We start from the raw sequence: 24,525 nt of genomic DNA, 5'->3' as shown, positions 1-24,525 counted from the left end.
AAATCTGGATGCAAAGACTTCATTGCAGCTGTTGTGACAAGAACTGACCAAATTACCTTGGAAGTTGCTGCTTGGTTTTCTACTCTGGACTCAACTGGATTTTCATTGGCAACAGCAGTTAGCTGAAAACAGCCAATACAAGTTCATTTCCCTTGACTATAACAGAAAAAGTCTCTTGACAGGGTGGCCACACTTCCTTACGGACTCCACAAGCTCCCTACTTTTTGCACCAGACCATCAGAGCAAAAACTGTGGGAAAAGTGAGGCAGCAAGAGGTAGGGCAAGAGAAATCAGAGATAAAGGCAGGACAAACAAAGAAAGAATTAAATTCTTAGATTAGCACAGGATCAGCTGAGGTCAGAATTAAGGTAAGTAATTGTTAGTGAGAAAATAAACAGCCAGGCTCATTTTTCTGATAAGGAAGAGGTAAGTTTGTGTTTGTTTTTTCATGATGAGTAGCAAAGGGCACCTGGACCTCTCTCAGCTCTGAAGGGTGTGGTGCTTGTTCCCAGCTCCTGTTTTATGTGCAATTGAGGAGCTGAGGATTCCAAATGTGAGATAGCCAGGTGCCTGCTTGGAGGAAAGCCTTCCCCATTGCAATAGCAACGAGCATCAAGGCTTGGGTGAGCCAGGACTGCAGGTTAGTTTTCCTCTCAGAAAGGATAAAGCTTGTTTGGGTTATTCCAGGGAGTCTCTTGGAGCTGGCAGGGAGTGATGGAGCAGCTCTGCAGGCTTGGGGCCCCTCATCCTGCCATTGCTTCAGCTCCAAGAGGAGCTAAAACTTTCTCAAACTGTTCACCTGTGAGTGGGACTGGCTGCGATGAGTGGATTTCTTTCTGAGTGGCACTAAGGAAAGAGAGTAGCAAACAGAAACTTCAGCACCACTAAAACTACAGCAAAAGTGTAGGTTTCATCCTGGAAGTGCTGGTTTCATCCACTGGATTTGCTTCCCTGCTGTGAGGTGAGATTGCTGACCAACTCAAACTCTGGGTCCTGCAAGCAGGAAAAGGTTTCTCAGCCAAAAGACTGTGGGGCTGATGCCCAGAGAAGCTGTGCATCCCTGGCAGTTTCCAAGGCCAGGCAGGACAGGGCTTGGAGCAGGCTGGGCTAGTGGAAGGTGTGCCTGCCCGTGGCAGGGGGTGGAATGGGAAGAGTTTTAAAATTCATTCCAACCCAAAACAGCCTGTGATTCTATGTAATTTGATTCCCCTGGTTCCTGAATGATGGATCAGGGTTATCCATGGAGGAGTCCTTGTGTAACTGAACCCAGACCCTTTTTTTGGTGCTAAGCAGCATCTGGGAAATGCAGGTTGGTGGCTGCTGACAGGAACCTGCCTGATTCCCCCTCAGGTTTTCTAGGTTTTTTTTAACACTGTGGAGATACACTAGCTTTAGAGGAAAAACAACCCATACAAGCAAATACATGAGTTGGAAAGGAATAGAAATTTTTGTGAGAGCAACAAACAAATAATAGAACACAGATCATTTCCAGGGCAGCTGTTTCCTAAGCCATGAATAGAAACCTTGGGAACATGGAGAGGGTTTTAAAGCAGGATCTGTGCTCTTAAGCCCTGTGCTGGTAAGAAAAAGGTGTTTATTCAGTTACACTTGGTCTTTACGTGAGTACCTACCTACTTAAACCAGGGGTTAATTTAATGTTTTCAGTTGACCCATTTAAATAAGTACTGGGAGGTTTAGGTGAGAAAAGAACAGAGAAACATTTGGGAGGTGGCTGTAGCTTAAATTCCTGAACTTTGGTTTAATCTAATCATAGAAACATATCAAATCATAGTACCTTTGTTTTTCTGACCTGGCTAGAAAAGCAGCTTTGCACTAACTTTGGCTAATGATGAAATTGTCACCAGAGTGTCTCAGGGCTCACAGTTTGAGTTGATTTGCAATGTCACCATGCCAGCCTTCAGGTACTTCTCAGAGCCAAGATATTGGCTCTGATTGCTGCAAGCCTTGTGTTAAACTTCCAGACACTTGAGGGGTTGGAAACTTGGGATTTCTCTGCCTGTTAATGAGGTGTAATTGCTGTTGAGACAACTCCCCATGCAAAGTGCAGGCCAAGAGGAAATCAGCCTGAGGCAGCTTACACAAGGTGTAAATGTAGTTTGTGGTCCCCCAGGCCCAGCCCTGTGGTCTCATGTTCTCCCACAAGCTCTGTGATGATCCTTACACAATGTAGGATTGGATTCCCAGCTGGATAAGGTAAGTAGGGCCAGTTCTGCACAAGCCTGAGCTCCTTCAGCTCAGAGCAGCTCCTCCATGGGACCACATCACATCCAGGAGAGAGGAGCTCTTACCTGGAATGAGACCACCGTGCCCCATTGCCCTGCCTGTGGAAAACTGTGGAAGCAGTGTAAGAAAAAGGCCTGTGGATTCCTTGTCTGAGGAAGAATCTGCAATTTGCATCTCTTCCTCTCTCTCCTCTCCCAGTAATCCTTTTTCTTTTCTTACCTGTTGAGCAATGGGTTCATTCCTCCCATAGGATTATGTTTCTGAACAGCAATGACCAACCCAGGGCTTTACTGGCGTGTGGAAACAGGCAGATTCCATTACCCCCTGTGACTCAATTTACTCTTGTTTACACTCACCTGCTGGGTACTATTCAAAGTGAAATAGGAGAAATTCCTCTGCAGTCTGTAGAAAATGTAGCTAGAAAAGAGCCTGAAGAAAGGAAAATTACAGAAGATTTTTCCAGGTGTGGAACATGTGATTTTCACCTGACAGGAATCTGAAGACAGGAGCTGGCAGGAATAAAATGAGGGCAGGAGGTCTCTAACCTTGTAGCAAAGTTATGAACGCTTTGCAGCTCTAAAACCTTCAGGATATAAAAGTAAAAACTTCTATTCTGGAACCAGCAAGAATTTGCCTCTTAAATCTCAAACTGATGTCACGGTTGTCAGCCTAACAAGATAGAATGCCTTACATTTCATTTTCTACTTAAGAATATTATTCTTTGCCTTCTTTATCAACTTTAGAGGGCTCTCCATCAGCCTGTCAGAGAGCATCAAAGAAATCTGAAAGAGGAAAGAAAAATCCCACCCCTCCAGCTCCAAGACATTGTGCAGAGATATTGCGTGACCAAACTTCAGAAGTGAGGGAGCAATTTCCTGGGAAAAGAGATTTGTGTCCTGCTTTGTGCCGGGATAGAAAAGTCCAGTGCTACCATTTTACACATTGCATGTTGTCTATGAAAAATAGATTCAGATTTCTAGATTAGCTTTAAGACCCTGCAGAACAATTCTGGTAAAAGCAGATGTCAAGGTATGACAACTTACCTGAGTTCTGCATTCATGAGTCTTTCACCCAATCCATGACTCTAAGATTATTTCTTGCCATTTCAAGGCGACATTTATATTTCACCCCCACAAACAGGAGTAACCTAACACAGACAGCCAGTTTGGAAAGGATTTGTCATGAAAATACAACTAAAGTGAATCAACTGATGCTGCTGTGCCTGGAGGTAAAAGCAAAAGATGACTCTTGGATTTTTGATCAGATAAAAGAAATAGATGTCAGATGCCATTAAAACGAAATCAAAACTGGATCTGGTTGGTGGTTAAGACACATTCACTAAGGACAGTAATTCCCATCTGGCTGATGAAATCCCTTTTTGGTTGGTTTGTCACAAAACCTTCATCCATTCAAGTAAGTCCCTATCAAGATTGTTTGATTTCAGCCTATGGGAAACAATTACCCAAACCTGCATGAATTAAATCATTACCAGAAATAAAAAAAATTAGGAAAGAATACAGATAAACTTGCTGAAACAACAGAATGACTTTTCATTGGGAAATGTACAATTTTAGGCAAAGGTACATTACCTTAGGCAGAGGTTTCTTCTTAGCACAGTTGATCCCCCCCACAAAGACCATGTTGGGCATCACTGGCCTGACGTACTCAAACACAAAGTCAAACCTCAGGATCCAAACAGCAGCAGAGTTCACCAGGTCCATCAGGGACACATCCCTCTGAAGAACTTCTGAGGAAAGCTTAAGTACTTCCCCATAGTAAACATTGCAGTAATCAAGCTCCAGGAGGGAAATCAGGGCGTTTTCCACCCTCTGGAAAAAAGTCATTTGATCTGAGTTGAAGCTGAAGAGTCTCGGGATGTAGGACAGAGGGCTTGGGCACTGTGGGGCTGCAAAGTGCAGGTTGCAACCAAATCCCCTCATGAAGAACACAAAGGGAAGAGAAAGATGATGAGCCAGGATGGTCCCACACATGAAGATAGGATCCGTCAGGATGGCATCAAAGCCGCTTTGGTTGAGGAACCTCAGGGTCTCCTGGCTGCGGAACAGGTCCTTGCACTGCCCAAAGAAGGTGCTGAAAGTATGCACTGAGGCATTGTACATGGCCAGGGCATTGAGGGGGAAAGGCTTCTGCGTCAGGTGCACGGCCACGTATTCCTGGAAGGCGTTATCCAGCTCTTCCAGGGTCTGGCTCACCGGGTGCGTGACCACCTTGTAGGCCTGCGTGGTCTCCATCTGCCAGCTCACCTCGGGGACCAGCACCACCACCTCGTGTCCTCTCTCGCTCAGCTTCTCCACCACTTCCTGCATGCTCAGCCAGTGGCTTCCCACCATGGGCACCACCAGGAGCTTCCCTCCATCCAAGAGGCTGGGCAGGAGGAGGAGGATGGAAATCCAGGCACAGCAAAGCCTCAAAGCCATGTTGCTGTGGTCGCAGTAGGGGCCCTGGAAGAGATTTCTCCTGCAGGCTGTAGCCTGAAGATGCTTTGGAAAGCAACTGAAGGATGATTTGCCAGCTTTTGTAGCTGTGCCCCACCTCTGCCTTTTTGACTCCCCTCCCATTTCGCGTCATCAGAACTTTGTGCCAAGGTCACAGAAAACAATCAATGATTAGGGAGGGTTCAAGGCAGGTTGGGACTTTAAAGGTGGCATTGCGTGAGTCAAGAAAGGTGTGTCACCTTCACACATGCCAAGCTGAGATGATTGCCTAAATGCCACCTTCTTTCCTCAGCAGGACCCCGGCTTTGTGGCACTTCTTGCCACCAGCCCACCACAGCCAAGGGCTGATGGCAAAATGCAGGGAAAATCCATGAAAAAATGCACCCACAGAGTGGCTGGGCAGAAACACTGCTGAGCCCACATGGGAGGCCTGTGCCTATCAAGAGAGCACGGAAAGGACTCTTCTCCATCGCTGCCACTGAAGGTTGACAGGGTTGTCACAGAGTGAGATACTCTTGCATTTTTAAAAGCATTTTCTTACCTAATGAAACTGATGCCAGTAGTACAGTGAAACATAACTTACAGTGAGGATTCAATGAGGAATCCGTGTACCAGTACCCAGGACTGGGGTTTTGCCTTTTTTTTTTTTTTTTCAATAGTCAAAACCAAATGGCATCCCTGAGAAAAAATAATTTTCCTTAATGCAAACTTGCATTTTTTTGGAAGATAAGTAGCCAGCAGAAAGTCTTTCCTCATCTATCCACAGAACTTGCAGCTACCCCCTTATCCTATCAGGTATAAAACAACATTGCAAAAGAGCATTTCACCCTTGTACCCCAGATAACAAAGACCAACAACACCTCTCTAGTGCACAAAGTCAGGAATCATTCATGGCCAATGAGGGGTCAGTTCATGACCAGTGTTGGGTCAGTTCATGACCTCAACCCTGTGTCCAAGTCCTTCTTGGTTATAAATTGCTGGGGTTTAATGCTGGTGATAACCTGTCCTTAAAGCCTATAAGCAGGTGAACACAGGAAACAATTTCTGTCTCCAGGGCAATCTGGCCTTGAAAATCTTGATGGATTTTTTTTTTCCCCCATGCAGTTTCTGCAGGTTCCTTCCCAAACCTGGTGGGAAATCCTGGCCTTTGCTGAGAACCTGCCCTCCAAAAGGAGCAGCAGCTCCATCATCCATGCTGATCCCATCTTGGTAGTTTACAGCATGGATTAACTTAATGGGCATTTTCAAACAGCTCAGAGCAAGGAGATGCACAGAAGACAGGCCATAACCTCAGACAAGGCTGCCAAATGGACACAGGAAGGTTGGTCCACAAAAGCCCAAATGGAATTTACAGGAGATATCCAGGACAGTTTAAAACCTCATTCAATAATCTAGAAGAGAAGGGGAGGATGAACTGGAAGAGGATTATTTCTGGGGCTTAGATATTGACACCTTGACAATAAAGAATGATGGAAAGGAATCGATCTAGGGGATGGATGCCTGTTGTAGAAAATAGGCAAACTCTTCATTCCCATAACCTTCACTGTGGATGAAAGGAGAGGGGATAAATGGACAGTGCACGAGACAGCTGGGAGAGGAGGATAGCAATGGACAGTGCATGAGACAGCTGGGAGAGGAGGATAGAAAAGTTCTTCTGGTCAACAAAAGAAACTCGCATTTCCATAAAAGCTACATGTCACTTAAATTCTCCTAATTAAGTCTGATAAGGCTTTAGGTCTGGCAGGATGTGATATATTCTGATATATCTGAATGCTGGGTATTAGGAAACACCATTTCTGCATCATGCAGGATTTCAATCTTTGAACACCAAGTTCTTGTCAGTCAGGGTTTGATGCAAGGATGGGAGTGACATCCCTTGCCCAGGGTGGCAGCGGGATGGAATGAGATAATCTTGAAGGTCCCTTTCAACCCAAACCATTCTGCCATTCTATGATACATTTATACTTTGCCTTTTCCATATAAAAACAAAAGAAAATGTGGTACCTGAGACAGTTTTTTCTTCTGAACACAGTTAATGCCTCCGATAAAAGCCATGTTTGGCATCACTGGCCTCGGGAACTCAAAGACAAAATCGTATCTCATCAGCCAGAAGGATCCACGGCTCAGGAGTTCTGTCACTGTCACTTTCTTTTTGAATACCTCATATGCAAGCTCTTCAAACTTATCATAGATAGGTTTACAGTAGAAGAGCTCCAGCAGATCAACCAGCATGTTCTTCACCCGCTGGGAAAACGTCATGCTGTCTGAATTATCCAAGAATAACCTGGGCACATAGGAAGGAGGGCTTGGACACTGGGTAGCAGCAGAATCCATTCCACAGGGAAAGCCCCGCAGGAAGTAGACGGAAGGAAGGCCAAGATACTCAGCCACCAGGGGCCCACACATCAGGATGGGATCTGTGAAAATCAAGTCAAATTTGCTCTCTTGCAGGTACTGCATCAGCTCCTCGTTCCGCAGGAGGCTCTTACAGTTGGTGAAGAAGACCGAGGAAATTTCTATCGTGCTTTGATACGAGGTCAGAACAACATTCCAAACAGACTGTTCAATAAAATGGGCATGAACAAAGGCCTTGAGCATTTCCCCCAAGTATTCCTCTGCATAAGGGATTGGATAGGCTTGGACTGTGTAATTCTGAGGCTCCTCTGACTTCATATACAGACTGGTGGAGGGTACAAGCACAACAACCTCGTGTCCCTTTTGCCGCAGTTTCTCCACTACTGGGCGCATGCTGAGCCAGTGACTTCCATCCTGAGGCACCACCAGGATCTTTCCACCTTCAGCCAGGATTAAAGACAACGTCAGGAGGAGAAGTATCCAGGTGCCTCGGTAAAAAAGAGACATTTTGGTGGGAGTGATCCAGAGGGTTCTGCTCCGCAGGGATCCACGCACTCCTTTATACCATGGTCCGTGCCAACCAAGCAGGCAATTTATTGACTGCAGAAATTAATATTTAACTTCCCTATACGGTTGTGATTATCCTGTGATTTTGCCTGTGTTTATGGAAAGGAAGGGAAGCCGTGTCCATAGAGAAACTTTTGTACTTTCTGTTAATGATTAAGCTTCAACCACTGTCAGCACTAAGACACTGTCAGCACTGAGTCTGTAACACCTAGAGCAGGGATGTCGTGTTGCAACGATAATCGTGGTTAAAACCATGACTTGGTAAATACATGGCGAGAAAATAATAGAAACAAATCCAGCAGAATGGATGCAACTCCATTCCTGAGGACACGAGGCTGATGTTGAATTCCCAGCCCCTGGAAGCAGCCAAACCCGCACCTCTTACAAAGATGTCACGGCCACCAGGATGGATCAGGCAATCCCAAATCTGAGCACACCGATCCCCATTGGCTTTTTCCTCCTCACACTACAGCAAGAAGTGAACTAAGGATGGGTTCAGGGCAAACAAAGGGAAAGGAGGCCGGAACACGGACACAAAGAAGGAGTTTTGGTCTTTGGTTGCTGTCTTGAAAACTCGTGTCATGTATTGTGAGCAAAACGAAATCGAGGAGAAGATGTGACACTTCCCACTAATGCCACTGCAGGAAGGTTGTCTCTTTGTGCAAGTGAAAGCAATGCCAGAACAAAGCCTTTTGGAGGGTGCTAAGGAAGAGCTAAGATGGCTCTAAACTTGATAAAGAGTTTAGAGCTGTTTATCAGCTGTCAAAGAGCATCAAAGAAATCTGAAAGAGGAAAGAAAAATCCCACCCCTCGAGCTCCAAGACATTGTGCAGAGATATTGTGTGACCACAATTCAGAAGTGAGGGAGCAATTTCCTGGGAAAAGAGATTTGTGTCCTGCTTTGTGCCGGGATGGAAATGTCCAGTGTTACCATTTTAGAGAGTGCATGTTGACTATTACAATAGATTTAGATTTCTAGATTAGCATTAAGACCCTGCAGAACAATTCTGGTAAAAGCAGATGTCAAAGTATGACAACTTACCTGAATTCTGCATTCATGAGTCTTTCACCCAATCCATGACTCTAAGATTATTTCTTGCCATTTCAAGGCGACATTTATATTTCACCCCCACAAACAGGAGTAACCTAACACAGACAGCCAGTTTGGAAAGGATTTGTCATGAAAATACAACTAAAGTGAATCAACTGATGCTGCTGAGCCTGGAGGTAAAAGCAAAAGATGACTCTTGGATTTTTGATCAGATAAAAGAAATAGATGTCAGATGCCATTAAAATGAAATCAAAACTGGATCTGGTTGGTAGTTAAGACACATTCACTGAGTACAGTAATTCCCATCTGGCTGATGAAATCCCTTTTTGGTTGGTTTGTCACAAAACCCTCATCAATTCAAGTAAGTCCCTATCAAGATTGTTTGATTTCAGCCTATGGAAACAATTACTCAAACCTGCATGAATTAAAGCATTACCAGAATATTAAAAGATAACAAACAATACCGATAAACTTGCTGAAACAACAGAATGACTTTTCATTGGGAAATGCACAATTTTAGGCAAAGAAACATTACCTTAGGCAGAGGTTTCCTCTTAGCACAGTTGATCCCCCCCACAAAGACCATGTTGGGCATCACTGGCCTGACGTACTCAAACACAAAGTCAAACCTCAGGATCCAAACAGCAGCAGAGTTCACCAGGTCCATCAGGGACACATCCCTCTGAAGAACTTCTGAGGAAAGCTTAAGTGCTTCTGCATAGAGACCATTGCAGTAATCAAGCTCCAGGAGGGAAATCAGGGCATTTTCCACCCTCTGGAAAAAAGTCATTTGATCTGAGTTGAAGCTGAAGAGTCTCGGGATGTAGGACAGAGGGCTTGGGCACTGTGGGGCTACAAAGTGCAGGTTGCAACCAAATCCCCTCATGAAGAACACAAAGGGAAGAGAAAGATGATGAGCCAGGATGGCCCCACACATGAAGAAAGGATCTGTCAGGATGGCATCAAAGCCGCTTTGGTTGAGGAACCTCAGGGTCTCCTGGCTGCGGAACAGGTCCTTGCACTGCCCAAAGAAGGTGCTGAAAGTATGCACTGAGGCATTGTACATGGCCAGGGCATTGAGGGGGAAAGGCTTCTGCGTCAGGTGCACGGCCACGTATTCCTGGAAGGCGTTATCCAGCTCTTCCAGGGTCTGGCTCACCGGGTGCGTGACCACCTTGTAGGCCTGCGTGGTCTCCATCTGCCAGCTCACCTCGGGGACCAGCACCACCACCTCGTGTCCTCTCTCGCTCAGCTTCTCCACCACTTCCTGCATGCTCAGCCAGTGGCTTCCCACCATGGGCACCACCAGGAGCTTCCCTCCCTCCGAGAAGCCGGGCAGGAGGAGGAGGATGGAAATCCAGGCACAGCAAAGCCTCAAAGCCATGTTGCTGTGGTCGCAGTAGGGGCCCTGGAAGAGATTTCTCCTGCAGGCTGTAGCCTGAAGATGCTTTGGAAAGCAAATGATGGGTGAATTTGTAGAACTCTGCTCTTTGATGTTCCCGTTGTTAATGATTTACTGCTTTGCATTGTGGGTAGTTTATTTTGCCTTTTCCCTCCTTACTTGGAAAGCCAAGATTTGGTGACCTCTTCAATGCTGAGTCACTGCAGTTCCTCAAGGTTCCGTGAGTTCTTCACCGTGCTACTGGGATCCCTCAGGACTCCTCATCTTTGTTGTGCCTTGTGCTCCACCTTGGCCAGGAGCCAGGGAGGCAACGTTGGTGTGAGCAACCCCCAAGCCCCCAGGAACAAATGAAAAAGAGCCTCTCTGTGTTGGAGACACAGATCCTCAGGTGATTCCTCCAGGGATGGAGCAGGAGACCCTCAGGACAAGGCTCAGGGCTCTTCTGAGCTGGCAGGAATCTCCTCAGTGCCAGGGACACCACAAAGAGGTGCTGACAGGGCCTGGCCTCTCTCTCTATAGCCCAAGCTCTCACTTGACAGAGTTGTATAGCCCAACTCTGTCACTTGACAGAGTTGTTTCCCAGCCTGGGAGGTGGCCCCTGGCTGGCTGAAAACTCCTCCCCATCAGGATTCAGACCAGCACCAAATGAGTTTTAGCAGCCACTGGAGGCTCAGGTTTCAGACCTGACTCAGCAAAGGAGCAGGTTCAGCACAGACGTGATTTCCCCGGCCTCACAGCATTGCCACTGATGGCAAAATTAAAACTCTTGCAACCCAGGTTATTCAGAGCCATGCAGCCTCCATCCCTCAGGCACACAAGTTCTCTCCTCTCCATTCATGCCACAGTCACTGCACCACAATGAACTGCATATTGTGTTCCTCATACCAGCATTATTTACTTATTTTTCCTGTTTTACCCATGTCTTTAATTATTTCCATTGACAAGGCGGCAGAGAGCAGTTTTATGCCAGGATGGTTTTTTAGAAAACGAAATTTTTGAGTGTCAGAGAAGGGGGGGAGAAGCTCTGAGGTAAAAGAGAATAAAACAGTCTCTGAATCCTCTATTATATATTATATATAATATAAATGAACTGCATATATATAATATTATGAACTGCAAAGGAAAAACATCACAGTAACAAGTACTAAATATGTTCAGATTTTTATAAAGCACACTCAGACCTGGGCATTGGGAAGCTGACCCGTTTAGAAAAGAGAATATTCTCCCAAAGAAAAGTGAATTTCTGTATTTTGTGATGGCACCCAGCTGTTTGCTGAAGTGGGATAAGGAGAGGGCTGGCAGGGAAATGTCCTGCCCTCCCCTCTCTCCTGCTGCAGGATGGATTTTCCATCCAAACCTTCAGCATGAGGAGTGGGGGTGCAAAGGCAATCCCAGGACTGCTGAAGTTAATCAGTACCTCAGGGTTTGTGAACTGGTCAGAGGCTCACTCAGTTGGCCTGGTTATCCCAGATTATCCCGGCCAGGAATTCTGGGGAATTTTCTGGGTTCAAGGCAGTACGAGATCAAAGTCGCTCCCTGCTGACACCTGAGCAAAGGGACAGTGGGAAGGCTGGATTTGGGTGAAAAGGCACAAATCTGGGGGCAGCCCTGTCCAGGGAGGGGTAACAGAGCTGGGGAAGGGGTTAAAAACTCTCCCGAGCTGAGGGAACTGGGGCTGTTCATGGAGAAAAGGAGGCTCAGGGGGTACCTTGTCGTGCTCTACATCTCCCTGACAGAAGCTGGGGTGAGATCAGGCTGTCTTGCTGCGTCCCAAGGGAAAGGATGAGAGGAGATGGCCTCATGTTGTGCCAGGGGAGGTTCACAGTGGGTTTTAGGAAAAAGAAACTGGACTGGAAGAATGGCTAAGCAATGGAATAATCTGCCCCAGAGAGGTGGTGGAGTCGCCATCTCTGAAGTGTCCTGGAGGAGCCTGGATATGGCACTTGGGGACGTGGCTTAGGGGTGACGATGGCAGTGCTGGCGTGAGGCTGGGACTGGGTGATCCTGGAGGTCTTTTCCAAGGTGAATGATTCTGTCAAGTGCAGGCTGGCCCATGCCAGGCTCAGGAATGACTAGGGAATACTCAGGAGGGAATTATTAGGGTAGCTACAACACACCGGCCAAGGCTGGAATAAATCCATGACTGGAGATCCCAAACTACCTCTTATAAATCCATGGAAAGAGATCCCCAAGCCCCTCTAATAAACCCATGGCAGGAGATGCCCAATCCCTCTAATAAATCCAGTCACAGATGCCAAAACTGCTCTAATAAATTTATGAAAGGAGATTCCAAATCTCTCTAATAAATTCATGACAATAGATGCCCAGGCCCCTCTAATGAATCCATGACAGGCAATCCCCAAACCCCTGTCATAAATCCATGACTGGAGAACCTAAAATCCTTTAATAAACTCATGGTAGGAGATCCCAACCCGTCCTACTATACCCATAAAAATAGAATCACAAACCCTTCTAACAAATCCAGAAAGAGATCAACAAACCCCTCTAAGAAACCCATGAGAAGAGAGCCCCAAATCTCTCTAATAAATCTGTGCCAGGAGATCCAAAAACTTTTGCAGTAAAACCATGGCAGGATATCCCAAATCCCTGAAATAAATGCAGGACAGAAAATAAGAGTTTGAAAGAGGGAACTGATCTTTGTATAATGCCAGGATGGTTTGTGTTGGAAGGGACCTTAAAGCTCATCCCCTTCCACCCCATGCCATGGCCAGAGACACCTTCCACTATCCCAGGTGGCTCTAAGCCCTGTCCAATCTGGCCACAGACACATCCAGGGGTGAGGGAGCCACAGCTTCTCTGGGCAATCTGTGCCAGGACCTCAGCATCCTCACAGGGAAGACTTTTTTCCCAATATCCTGTCTAATCCTTTCCTCTGGCAGCTTAAAGCCACTGCCCTTGAGCCAACAGCTCAGGCTCTTGGAAATAGTCTCCCTCCAAGAGAGAGATAAGATTCATCCCTCTCAAACACCTCACTTGGACCATGCAGCTGTGTGAGTGTCACAACCCCTCCCAGGTTGCCAGCCACTGACCTGAGATAAGGGCTTCTTCTTCTCTCCACAGTGGATGCCTCCAATGAAAACCATGCTGGGCATGACAGGCATGGGATACTCAAAGACAAAGTCAATTCTCCTCAGCCAGATGGATCCGTGACTTAAAATCTCCGTCATTGTCATGGGCTTTTGGAGGAACTCTGAGGCCAGCTCCTCAAAGGGAGAATAGGCAATATTGCAGATGAAGGACTCAGAAAGGGCAATCAGGAAGTTCTTGACCCTCTGGGGGAAGGTCATGTGGTCGGTGTTCTCTGAGAACATGCGTGGGACGTAGGACGGCGGGTCCGGGCCCTGAGCCGCGCGAACCTCCAAGGCACACGGAACCAACCGCAGGAAGAAAACGCTGGGGATGGAGAAGTGCAGGGCAATGATCTGCCCACAGGGTGACACGGGATCTGTGAGCAGGGCATTGAAGTGACCCTCTCCAATGTACTTCAGCAGCTCTTGGTTGTGCAGCAAGGACTTGCACGAAGCATGAAAAAGGGCTCCGCTCTGCCGGTACTCCTGCAAAAGCTTCCAGAATCTCACCAGGAAAGGCTCTTGGCTGAAAGATTTTGCACTGAGGGAGCGTACATGTTCTTCCACATCCTCCTTCATCAATGGCACAGAGTAGGTTTTCAGTTCGTAGACATCCGAGGAATCGATCAGGATTTTGTTGTCCGGTGCAATGACCACGATTTGGTGCCCTCTCTTGCTCAGCTCTATCAGCACTTTTTTCATGCTGAGCCAGTGGCTGCCCTCCATGGGGATCACCAGCAGCCTCCCAGCGGCAGCCGGGCTCAGGAGGCACAGGAAGGGCAGCAGCAGTGCCACCAGCATGGTGTGAGCTGTGCAGAGTGGAAGCCTGGCACCAGAGAGGCCAGGAGCGCTCTGCCAGCTTTTGTAGCCGTGCTCCACCTCAGCCCTTTTGAGTCTCCTCCCATTTGGGGTCATCATATCTTTGCAGCAAGGTCACAGAAAGCAATCAATGATTAGGGAGGGTTCAGGGCAGGTTGGGAATTCAAAGGTGGCTTTGTGTGAGTCAAGAAAGGTGTGTCACCTTCACACACACCAAGCTGAGGTTATTGGCTGAATGGCACCTTCGTCCCTCAGCAGGACCCCAGCTTTGTGGCACTTCTTGCCACCAGCCCACCACACCCAAGGTCTGTGGGGTTACATTCAATTTAAATGGTCTGCTCTGTCTAACCCTTTGAAAATGTGCGGCTTATTCCAAGCCCATGATCCTCCCCTGAAGTATCATGGATCTATAATCTCATTTGTCCAAGTCTTATTCCGCGCCCGCTTTGAATCTCCCTGTTAAGCTGTGCGAGGGAGACTGCACATTCTCTCTGGGCCCTTTTCTCCCTAGGGTCTCCCTCTCTCCCCCTTCCTCCCCCTTCTCCCTCAGAAACCATGCTGCTCATCTAATGAGCACCCTCAGAAGCCATGTGCAGTCTCCTTGCCTGCCTGCAAACATATAGCTTAGGGCCCCCCCCGGGGACTCTCTGGGGATCCCTCCAAACGAACCGCAACAAATGGCATCCAACGTGCGGCCCGACCACCAACAACCCTAAGAAGAAAATGGACCTCCACTGCCCCACCGGCCCCACGCAGAGGGCCCGCGGAACACCGCTTCAGCACCGCCTCCGGCATCGCGGAGTGCCCGTGTGGGGCCGCGGTCCCAGCTCCGGGCAGCACCTCCACCACCAGTCGAGTGGCCCCGGCCCCGGCACCACCACGCAGAGGCCCCGCTAGACAGCGCGCCGCCATCCCACCATCACAGCTTTTAAGATCGCCGCTGGCGGCTGCTGCTTCCGCCGCCCCACGTGGCCGCCATGTGGTTCCTCAGAGCTGCCGCCACTCGCCAGGAGCCACCGCACTGCTGGCAGAGCCAAGCCACTGGCCCCGGCCTGGAGGCGGCAGGGAAGGGCCCCGCAGAGCGGGCAGGCCGTGCGGATTGCCGAGCCCGACCCTGGACCACAGCAGCAGCCAAAGAAGGAACCACCAGTTTCCGCGGGGCAGCCACCAGACCAGCAAGAAGCCGTTTTCAGCTTGGCCCGAGCCCTGCATCCCCCAAAACTGCTGTCGTCAATTTTGTCACCTCCTTCCTCAGTCTTACTCTCTCCCCCCCTCGCTGCTCCTTCCCCCTAACTCCATCCCTAACCTGCCTTCCCCTAAACAAACCCCCAGGAGTCCAGTCCGTCCTGCTGAGCCCCGCACAGCGGCCACACGGCTAAGCCTCAACAGAGCTACCGCCGTGTGTGCTGTGGCTGCATGGCCTGGAGATCCAGCAGAGCCGCGACCTCCAGCCACACCGCACCATCCTTTACTTCTCTTCCCAAAAATCCCTTTCTTCCCGCTTTTTCTCCCCCAGGCTCCGCCCCTTTCCTGTCTCTCATTAACCAACCCCCTCTCCACCTCCTACTTCCCACCTTCCACCTTCCAAATCCCACAAGGTAGGAGCTGGAATTAGAGAAAAAGCTTAGTAACCAAACCCCAAAGTTAAAATAATTTTGTAATACCAGTTTTAACAGCCTTCTATATTTCATTGAATTGAAAATTCTAATTTATGATCTCCTTCCCCTGTGTAGTATATGGTAGAGATAATTCATGCTAGATATGTATAAAATATTGTAGAATCCAAGGTATGTCTTTCACCACCCTGGCTGGGAGCAGAGTCTCATTTTTATTCAATTAGTTCCTGGACAACATCAAGATAATATCAAGTCTGTTAACCTATGAATGAAACCTTCCCAGGCCATGATTGCTGACTTCCCTGGAATGTCTAAGCCACTCAGGAGCACCTGGGCCCGGGAAGATTGCATCTACCATACTCAAGCACCTGAGCCACTCTGCTACATGTGAATACAGGCTGTTCCAAAGTGTTCAGACAACCATCCAGACACTTGGACTTACTTTTGTCTATTCCTGCACATGTATAGCCCCAGTTCTACATGTGAAGGGACACAGAGGAACATTCGGTCATCCCTGCCTCAGGCAGAATAAACTGTATATAAGCTAGCTGCATGAAGCAGTCGGGGTGAACCACTGGGGAGATGCTGACACTTTGTCGGTCGGATCTTGGTTCACCCAGTGTCAACACCCGGGGTTGACGCTGCCTTGGCTGTGGTGGTTTTTTCTCAAAATTCTATTTTTTGTATGATCTAATAAATGATTGCTAAATTTTCTTATAAGTTTGGTTTCCAATTTGATCATTTATAACACCCTGTTATTCCAAGAGCAGGATAATGTCCTTCTCTGCAATCCATGCCCCTTTTTCCCTTATTTTGGGTAGTTCACCGGCAGCAGACTGCTCAAAGGCACAGGGTACCCCAAAAAGGCTTTTCTTTCACAGAGTCCCTGGCTCCCCATAACCTCCCCAATTCCCAATCCCAATCCACTTGTTCTAGCTGAAAAGAGCTCCTCAGCTAGAACTCTTATCCTAAAACCCTCTAACCTTTTTATCATTCCGATCTAATACCTGTCTTCTCCCCATTTCCCTCCCGTCCCCATGAAGTAGTTTTTACAATTGTGCTTCTCTAGTTTAAATGTGTGTTCCTATTACAAAATTGTCCTGTTGTCAGTTTTAGAAAGCAGGGGCCTGGCAGGTCACAAGGGTAGATCCAATCAGAAGCAGTTTTCACTTGTTTCTTTAGTAGAGAGTGTCCAGATAGTATTGGACTGCTGAATCAAAATCCCTGTTGCATTTATGCTGTCCTCATTAGGTTCTGAGGGTGACTGGTAACCTAAAATGGTGTCTGGGAAAGTACTCTGACAGTTTTTGTGCTGAATGCTCCGTCAGTATAAGTAGTAGCTGAAGCCAAATTACTTTTTTTTCTTTTTGTTTTCCTTTTAACGACCTAAAACCAGGGTTCTTCTGGGTTAAACTGGCTGGAAGGTGAAAGCAGCGGTAAATCTCAGATCCAAGGGTGAGAATCTGAGGCTGCAAACCTGCCTGGAGTCCGGGGGGCTCCAGGTGATTCCCTGTCCCTGAGAGGGGGAACAGAAGTCGGCACCTCAGCCTAAAACTGGGGGCTGTGGTGGTCTGAAAAGCCAATTGGAAAAAGTCAGACACCATTGGGCCAGTCACGCTGAAAAGGCCAATCCCAAAACTCTCATATGAGGTTAGTGCCAAAGGCTAAAGCCCTTTAAGCACTCCCCCATACTTTAAATTCGTTTAAAATCTGCAATATGTTCCCACATAACCAATTTATTACAATTAAATGCTCATTTTATCTTTGCTGCCTACCACCAAAAGCAAACATCAAGTCAAATGTACTGTTTAAAACATAATCCTCACTGCAATTGCATTTATTTTTATGCTGTGAAACTGTGTAATTACTGCTTCATTTTTTAAATTGTTAATTGTCATATTGCCCTGTATCTTTTCTTTCTAAAGAAAAAAGGGTAAATTGTGGGGTTGCATTTTAGTTAAATGGTATGCTCTGTCTCACCCCTCGAAAATGTACTGTTTATTCCAAGCCTGTGATCTTCCCCATGGATCTGTAATCCCATTGGCCCAAGTCTTATTCCACGCCCACTTTGAATCTCCCTGTTAAGCTCTGGGGGGTGATGAGAAACTCTCTTGGCCCTTTTCTCCCTAGGGTCTTGCTCTCTCCCCCTCCCACTTCCCTCCCCCCTTCTCCCACAGGAACAATGATGCTCCCAGGGGTGGGACCCCCAATGAACCCTCATCTAATGAGCCCCCTCAGAAGCCCTGTGCAGTCTCCTTGCCTGCCTGCTGCCACCAGCACACATACAGCTTGGGTGACACCCCGGGGATCCCCCAAACAAACTGCTACACTTAATGCAAACTTGCATTTCTTTTGGAAGATAAGCAACCAGCAGAAAATCTTCCCCCATCTATCCACGGAACTTTCAGCTACCCCCTTATCCTATCAGGTATAAAACAACATTGCAAAAGAGCATTTCACCCTTGTACCCCAGATAACAAAGACCAACAACACCTCTCTAGTGCACAAAGTCAGGAATCATTCATGGCCAGTGAGGGGTCAGTTCATGACCTCAACCCTGTGTCCAAGTCCTTCTTGGTTATAAATTGCTGGGGTTTAATGCTGGTGATAACCTGTCCTTAAAGCCTATAAGCAGGTGAACACAGGAAACAATTTCTGTCTCCAGGGCAATCTGGCCTTGAAAATCTTGCTGGATTTTTTTTCCCCCCATGCAGTTTCTGCAGGTTCCTTCCCAAACCTGGTGGGAAATCCTGGCCTTTGCTGAGAACCTGCCCTCCAAAAGGAGCAGCAGCTCCAACACCCATGCTGATGCCATCTTGGTAGTTTACAGCATGGATTAACTTAATGGGCATTTTCAAACAGCTCAGAGCAAGGAGATGCACAGAAGACAGGCCATAACCTCAGACAAGGCTGCCAAATGGACACAGGAAGGTTGGTCCACAAAAGCCCAAATGGAATTTACAGGAGATATCCATACCCAGGACAGCTTAAAACCTCATTCAATAGTCTAGAAGAGAAGGGGAGGATGAACTGGAAGAGGATTATTTCTAGGGCTTAGATATTGACACCTTGACAATAAAGAATGATGGATAGGAATCAATCTAGGGGATGCCTGTAGAAAATAGAAACTTGTAGAAAATAGGCAAACTCTCTAATTCCTATAACCTTCACTGTGGATGAAAGGAGAGGGGATAAATGGACAGTGCATGAGACAGCTGGGAGAGGAGGATAGCAAAGTTCTTCTTGTCAACAAATGAGACTCACATTTGCATAAAAGCTACATGTCACTTAAATTGGCCTAATTAAGTCTGATAAGGCTTTAGGTCTGGCAGGATGTGATATATCTGAATGCTGGGTATTAGGAAACACCATTTCTGCATCATGCAGGATTTCAATCTTTGAACACCAAGCTCTTGTCAGTCAGGGTTTGATGCAAGGATGGGAGTGACATCCCTTGCCCAGGGTGGCAGCGGGATGGAATGAGATAATCTTGAAGGTCCCTTTCAACCCAAACCATTCTGCCATTCTATGATACATTTATAATTTGCCTTTTCCATATAAAAACAAAAGAAAATGTGGTACCTGAGACAGTTTTTTCTTCTGAACACAGTTAATGCCTCCGATAAAAGCCATGTTTGGCATCACTGGCCTCGGGAACTCAAAGACAAAATCGTATCTCATCAGCCAGAAGGATCCACGGCTCAGGAGTTCTGTCACTGTCACTTTCTTTTTGAATACCTCATATGCAAGCTCTTCAAACTTATCATAGATAGGTTTACAGTAGAAGAGCTCCAGCAGATCAACCAGCATGTTCTTCACCCGCTGGGAAAACGTCATGCTGTCTGAATTATCCAAGAATAACCTGGGCACATAGGAAGGAGGGCTTGGACACTGGGTAGCAGCAGAATCCATTCCACAGGGAAAGCCCCGCAGGAAGTAGACGGAAGGAAGGCCAAGATACTCAGCCACCAGGGGCCCACACATCAGGATGGGATCTGTGAAAATCAAGTCAAATTTGCTCTCTTGCAGGTACTGCATCAGCTCCTCGTTCCGCAGGAGGCTCTTACAGTTGGTGAAGAAGACCGAGGAAATTTCTATCGTGCTTTGATACGAGGTCAGAACAACATTCCAAACAGACTGTTCAATAAAATGGGCATGAACAAAGGCCTTGAGCATTTCCCCCAAGTATTCCTCTGCATAAGGGATTGGATAGGCTTGGACTGTGTAATTCTGAGGCTCCTCTGACTTCATATACAGACTGGTGGAGGGTACAAGCACAACAACCTCGTGTCTCTTTTGCCGCAGTTTCTCCACTACTGGGCGCATGCTGAGCCAGTGACTTCCATCCTGAGGCACCACCAGGATCTTTCCACCTTCAGCCAGGATTAAAGACAGCGTCAGGAGGAGAAGTATCCAGGTGCCTCGGTAAAAAAGAGACATTTTGGTGGGAGTGATCCAGAGGGTTCTGCTCCGCAGGGATCCACGCACTCCTTTATACCATGGTCCGTGCAGAGTAAGCAGGGAATTTATTGACTGCAGAAATTAATATTTAACTTCCCAATACGGGTGTGATTATCCTGTGATTTTGCCTGTGTTTATGGAAAGGAAGGGAAGCTGTGTCCATAGAGAAACTTTTGTACTTTCTGTTAATGATTAAGCTTCAACCACTGTCAGCACTAAGACACTGTCAGCACTGAGTCTGTAACACCTAGAGCAGGGATGTCGTGTTGCAACGATAATCGTGGTTAAAACCATGACTTGGTAAATACATGGCGAGAAAATAATAGAAACAAACCCAGCAGAATGGATGCAACTCCATTCCTGAGGACACGAGGCTGATGTTGAATTCCCAGCCCCTGGAAGCAGCCAAACCCGCACCTCTTACAAAGATGTCACGGCCACCAGGATGGATCAGGCAATCCCAAATCTGAGCACACCGATCCCCATTGGCTTTTTCCTCCTCACACTACAGCAAGAAGTGAACTAAGGATGGGTTCAGGGCAAACAAAGGGAAAGGAGGCCGGAACACGGACACAAAGAAGGAGTTTTGGTCTTTGGTTGCTGTCTTGAAAACTCGTGTCATGTATTGTGAGCAAAACGAAATCGAGGAGAAGATGTGACACTTCCCACTAATGCCACTGCAGGAAGGTTGTCTCTTTGTGCAAGTGAAAGCAATGCCAGAACAAAGCCTTTTGGAGGGTGCTAAGGAAGAGCTAAGATGGCTCTAAACTTGATAAAGAGTTTAGAGCTGTTTATCAGCTGTCAAAGAGCATCAAAGAAATCTGAAAGAGGAAAGAAAAATCCCACCCCTCGAGCTCCAAGATATTGTGCAGAGATATTGTGTGACCAAACTTCAGAAGTGAGGGAGCAATTTCCTGGGAAAAGAGATTTGTGTCCTGCTTTGTGCCGGGATAGAAAAGTCCAGTGCTACCATTTTAGAGATTTCATGATGTCTATGAAAAATAGATTTAGATTTCTAGATTAGCTTTAAGACCCTGCAGAACAATTCTGGTAAAAGCAGATGTCAAAGTATGACAACTTACCTGAATTCTGCATTCATGAGTCTTTCACCCAATCCATGACTCTAAGATTATTTCTTGCCATTTCAAGGCGACATTTATATTTCACCCCCACAAACAGGAGTAACCTAACACAGACAGCCAGTTTGGAAAGGATTTGTCATGAAAATACAACTAAAGTGAATCAACAGATGCTGCTGAGCCTGGAGGTAAAAGCAAAAAATGACTCTTGGATTTTTGATCAGATAAAAGAAATAGATGTCAGATGCCATTAAAACGAAATCAAAACTGGATCTGGTTGGTAGTTAAGACACATTCACTGAGTACAGTAATTCCCATCTGGCTGATGAAATCCCTTTTTGGTTGGTTTGTCACAAAACCCTCATCAATTCAAGTAAGTCCCGATCAGAGCTGTTTAATTTCAGCCTATGGAAACAATTACTCAAACCTGCATGAATTAAAGCATTACCAGAAAATTTAAAAAGAACAAACAATACCGATAAACTTGCTGAAACAACAGAATGACTTTTCATTGGGAAATGCACAATTTTAGGCAAAGGTACATTACCTTAGGCAGAGGTTTCTTCTTAGCACAGTTGATCCCCCCCACAAAGACCATGTTGGGCATCACTGGCCTGACGTACTCAAACACAAAGTCAAACCTCAGGATCCAAACAGCAGCAGAGTTCACCAGGTCCATCAGGGACACATCCCTCTGAAGAACTTCTGAGGAAAGCTTAAGTGCTTCTGCATAGAGACCATTGCAGTAATCAAGCTCCAGGAGGGAAATCAGGGCGTTTTCCACCCTCTGGAAAAAAGTCATTTGATCTGAGTTGAAGCTGAAGAGTCTCGGGATGTAGGACAGAGGGCTTGGGCACTGTGGGGCTACAAAGTGCAGGTTGCAACCAAATCCCCTCATGAAGAACACAAAGGGAAGAGAAAGATGATGAGCCAGGATGGCCCCACACATAAAGGCCGGATCCGTCAGGATGGCATCAAAGCCGCTTTGGTTGAGGAACCTCAGGGTCTCCTGGCTGTGGAACAGGTCCTTGCACTGCCCAAAGAAAGCGCTGACAACATGCACGGAGGCATTGTACATGGCCAGGGCATTGAGGGGGAAAGGCTTCTGCGTCAGGTGCACGGCCACGTATTCCTGGAAGGCGTTATCCAGCTCTTCCAGGGTCTGGCTCACCGGGTGCGTGACCACCTTGTAGGCCTGCGTGGTCTCCATCTGCCAGCTCACCTCGGGGACCAGCACCACCACCTCGTGTCCTCTCTCGCTCAGCTTCTCCACCACTTCCTGCATGCTCAGCCAGTGGCTTCCCACCATGGGCACCACCAGGAGCTTCCCTCCATCCAAGAGGCTGGGCAGGAGGAGGAGGATGGAAATCCAGGCACAGCAAAGCCTCAAAGCCATGTTGCTGTGGTCGCAGTAGGGGCCCTGGAAGAGATTTCTCCTGCAGGCTGTAGCCTGAAGATGCTTTGGAAAGCAAATGATGGGTGAATTTGTTGAACTCTGCTCTTTGATGTTCCCGTTGTTAATGATTTACTGCTTTGCATTGTGGGTAGTTTATTTTGCCTTTTCCCTCCTTACTTGGAAAGCCAAGATTTGGTGACCTCTTCAATGCTGAGTCACTGCAGTTCCTCAAGGTTCCGTGAGCTCTTCACCGTGCTACTGGGATCCCTCAGGACTCCTCATCTTTGTTGTGCCTTGTGCTCCACCTTGGCCAGGAGCCAGGGAGGCAACGTTGGTGTGAGCAACCCCCAAGCCCCCAGGAACAAATGAAAAAGAGCCTCTCTGTGTTGGAGACACGGATCCTCAGGTGATTCCTCCAGGGATGGAGCAGGAGACCCTCAGGACAAGGCTCAGGGCTCTTCTGAGCTGGCAGGAATCTCCTCAGTGCCAGGGACACCACAAAGAGGTGCTGACAGGGCCTGGCCTCTCTCTCTATAGCCCAAGCTCTCACTTGACAGAGTTGTATAGCCCAACTCTGTCACTTGACAGAGTTGTTTCCCAGCCTGGGAGGTGGCCCCTGGCTGGCTGAAAACTCCTCCCCATCAGGATTCAGACCAGCACCAAATGAGTTTTAGCAGCCACTGGAGGCTCCTCAGGTTTCAGACCTGACTCAGCAAAGGAGCAGGTTCAGCACAGACGTGATTTCCCCGGCCTCACAGCATTGCCACTGATGGCAAAATTAAAACTCTTGCAACCCCGGATATTCAGAGCCATGCAGCCTCCCTCCATTCCTCAGGCACACAAGTTCTCTCCTCTCCATTCATGCCACAGTCACTGCACCACAATGAACTGCATGGTCTCAAGCTTTTCCAGGGGAGATTCAGAGTGGATATTTGTTTCAGTCTGTTATTTTACATTTTATTCCTTTGTAGTAGGTTTAAAATATTCCTTTTTATAAGTTTGTAATGGTTCATTCCATGTACCCTATTTGGCTTCCCTCATGGTTCAGGCCTGAGTTGCTTACCCCAAAATTTTCCCGCCAAGTGCATGTCAATCCCTCTGTCTATCAAAGATAGCACAGCCTTTTGTTTTGGAATGTTCCCTGTCCTCCATCCCTTCCTCGAAGCAAGATTGGATCGGAAGGTTGGCTCTTCCCCCTTGTTGACATTACCCATGAAGGTAATGCCTTCCTATTGGTAAAACGTTGTGTCCTCCCCTTATTCCCTCCCCTCCTCAAAAGCAGGTTTTTTTCCCCTCAGTTATTGTCACTTTTCCCTGACTCCTCTGAGGAAATAAACCTTCCTGGAACTCACACAAGCGATCCCTCTCGATTCCTTCACCTCAGTCCCTGGTAGGGTTTAAAATGTAACACAGTATGGTAATGTAATGATTCTTATAGGCTGTATGTAAATGCTATAAGATTTGTATATAGTACTAGATTGGTTAGTGAGAATTGGAATATTCAACACAGAAGAAGATTTATTGTATTGTAACAGGAACCTCGCTCTCTTACACTTCTGCTCTCTTACGCTTTTGCTCTCTTACACTTTTGCTCTCTTACCCTTTTACGCTCCTAGCCTCTCATCCTCTCTACCCCTCTCTTCTCTCGAGCCTGCTCCAAGCTGTGGCTGGCAGCTCCCAGCAGAGCCCTACACCCAGGCCCTTTGCAATAAACCGCAAGTTCCACGACCTGGCTGCAGAGATCTCTCGTCTCCCTCTGTCCTGACCGTCCTACCCCTCTACACTCCTAGAGGTTGCCTGCAGCTAAGAACTGCTTGGGAGCTCAGACAGGTGGACAGTCTGTGCCGAGCAGGACTGAGGTATCTGGATGCATTGCATCCTGTTGGGGACACCCCAAAACCTGACTGGAGGTCACACTGGGGGACAGCCTCTCTTGTGACTGCCCATCGGTCTCAGGGAGTGAGCTGGCCGGAGAAAACATTCCCTGTGA

The 24,525-nt window shown here is 47.3% G+C and overlaps 5 protein-coding genes across 5 annotated transcripts; all 5 read right to left on the bottom strand.

The window, feature by feature from the left end:
* Window positions 1–930: 930 nt before the first annotated feature.
* LOC139585369 (UDP-glucuronosyltransferase 1A6-like) lies at window positions 931–4,682 on the bottom strand. The gene is made up of 2 exons (XM_071418086.1): window positions 3,834–4,682; window positions 931–993 (listed from the first exon to the last, which is right to left on the bottom strand). The coding sequence occupies exons 1-2, from the start codon at window positions 4,680–4,682 to the stop codon at window positions 931–933; spliced, it is 912 nt and encodes a 303-aa protein (XP_071274187.1).
* A 1,397-nt stretch (window positions 4,683–6,079) lies between these two features.
* LOC139585368 (UDP-glucuronosyltransferase 1A6-like) lies at window positions 6,080–8,681 on the bottom strand. Its single transcript, XM_071418085.1, has 3 exons — window positions 8,665–8,681; window positions 6,705–7,587; window positions 6,080–6,091 (listed from the first exon to the last, which is right to left on the bottom strand). The coding sequence occupies exons 1-3, from the start codon at window positions 8,679–8,681 to the stop codon at window positions 6,080–6,082; spliced, it is 912 nt and encodes a 303-aa protein (XP_071274186.1).
* Window positions 8,682–9,045: 364 nt separating this feature from the next.
* Window positions 9,046–13,965, bottom strand: LOC139585367 (UDP-glucuronosyltransferase 1A1-like). Its single transcript, XM_071418084.1, has 3 exons — window positions 13,126–13,965; window positions 9,209–9,355; window positions 9,046–9,066 (listed from the first exon to the last, which is right to left on the bottom strand). The coding sequence occupies exons 1-3, from the start codon at window positions 13,963–13,965 to the stop codon at window positions 9,046–9,048; spliced, it is 1,008 nt and encodes a 335-aa protein (XP_071274185.1).
* A 911-nt stretch (window positions 13,966–14,876) lies between these two features.
* Window positions 14,877–21,159, bottom strand: LOC139585366 (UDP-glucuronosyltransferase 1A6-like). Its single transcript, XM_071418083.1, has 4 exons — window positions 21,143–21,159; window positions 19,182–20,064; window positions 17,077–17,170; window positions 14,877–15,097 (listed from the first exon to the last, which is right to left on the bottom strand). Exons 1-4 carry the CDS (start codon window positions 21,157–21,159, stop codon window positions 14,877–14,879), a joined length of 1,215 nt encoding a protein of 404 aa, XP_071274184.1.
* A 401-nt stretch (window positions 21,160–21,560) lies between these two features.
* On the bottom strand, window positions 21,561–22,535 carry LOC139585365 (UDP-glucuronosyltransferase 1A6-like). The gene is made up of 2 exons (XM_071418082.1): window positions 21,687–22,535; window positions 21,561–21,566 (listed from the first exon to the last, which is right to left on the bottom strand). Exons 1-2 carry the CDS (start codon window positions 22,533–22,535, stop codon window positions 21,561–21,563), a joined length of 855 nt encoding a protein of 284 aa, XP_071274183.1.
* Window positions 22,536–24,525: the final 1,990 nt, after the last annotated feature.

The sequence above is a fragment of the Agelaius tricolor genome, unplaced genomic scaffold (genome assembly GCF_023055355.1).
Source record: "Agelaius tricolor isolate 1412-34295 unplaced genomic scaffold, bAgeTri1.0.p SCAF_75, whole genome shotgun sequence".
Taxonomy (NCBI): domain Eukaryota; kingdom Metazoa; phylum Chordata; class Aves; order Passeriformes; family Icteridae; genus Agelaius; species Agelaius tricolor.
Note: the sequence above shows the minus strand (reverse complement) of the source record. Positions and strands in the feature narration are given on the sequence as shown.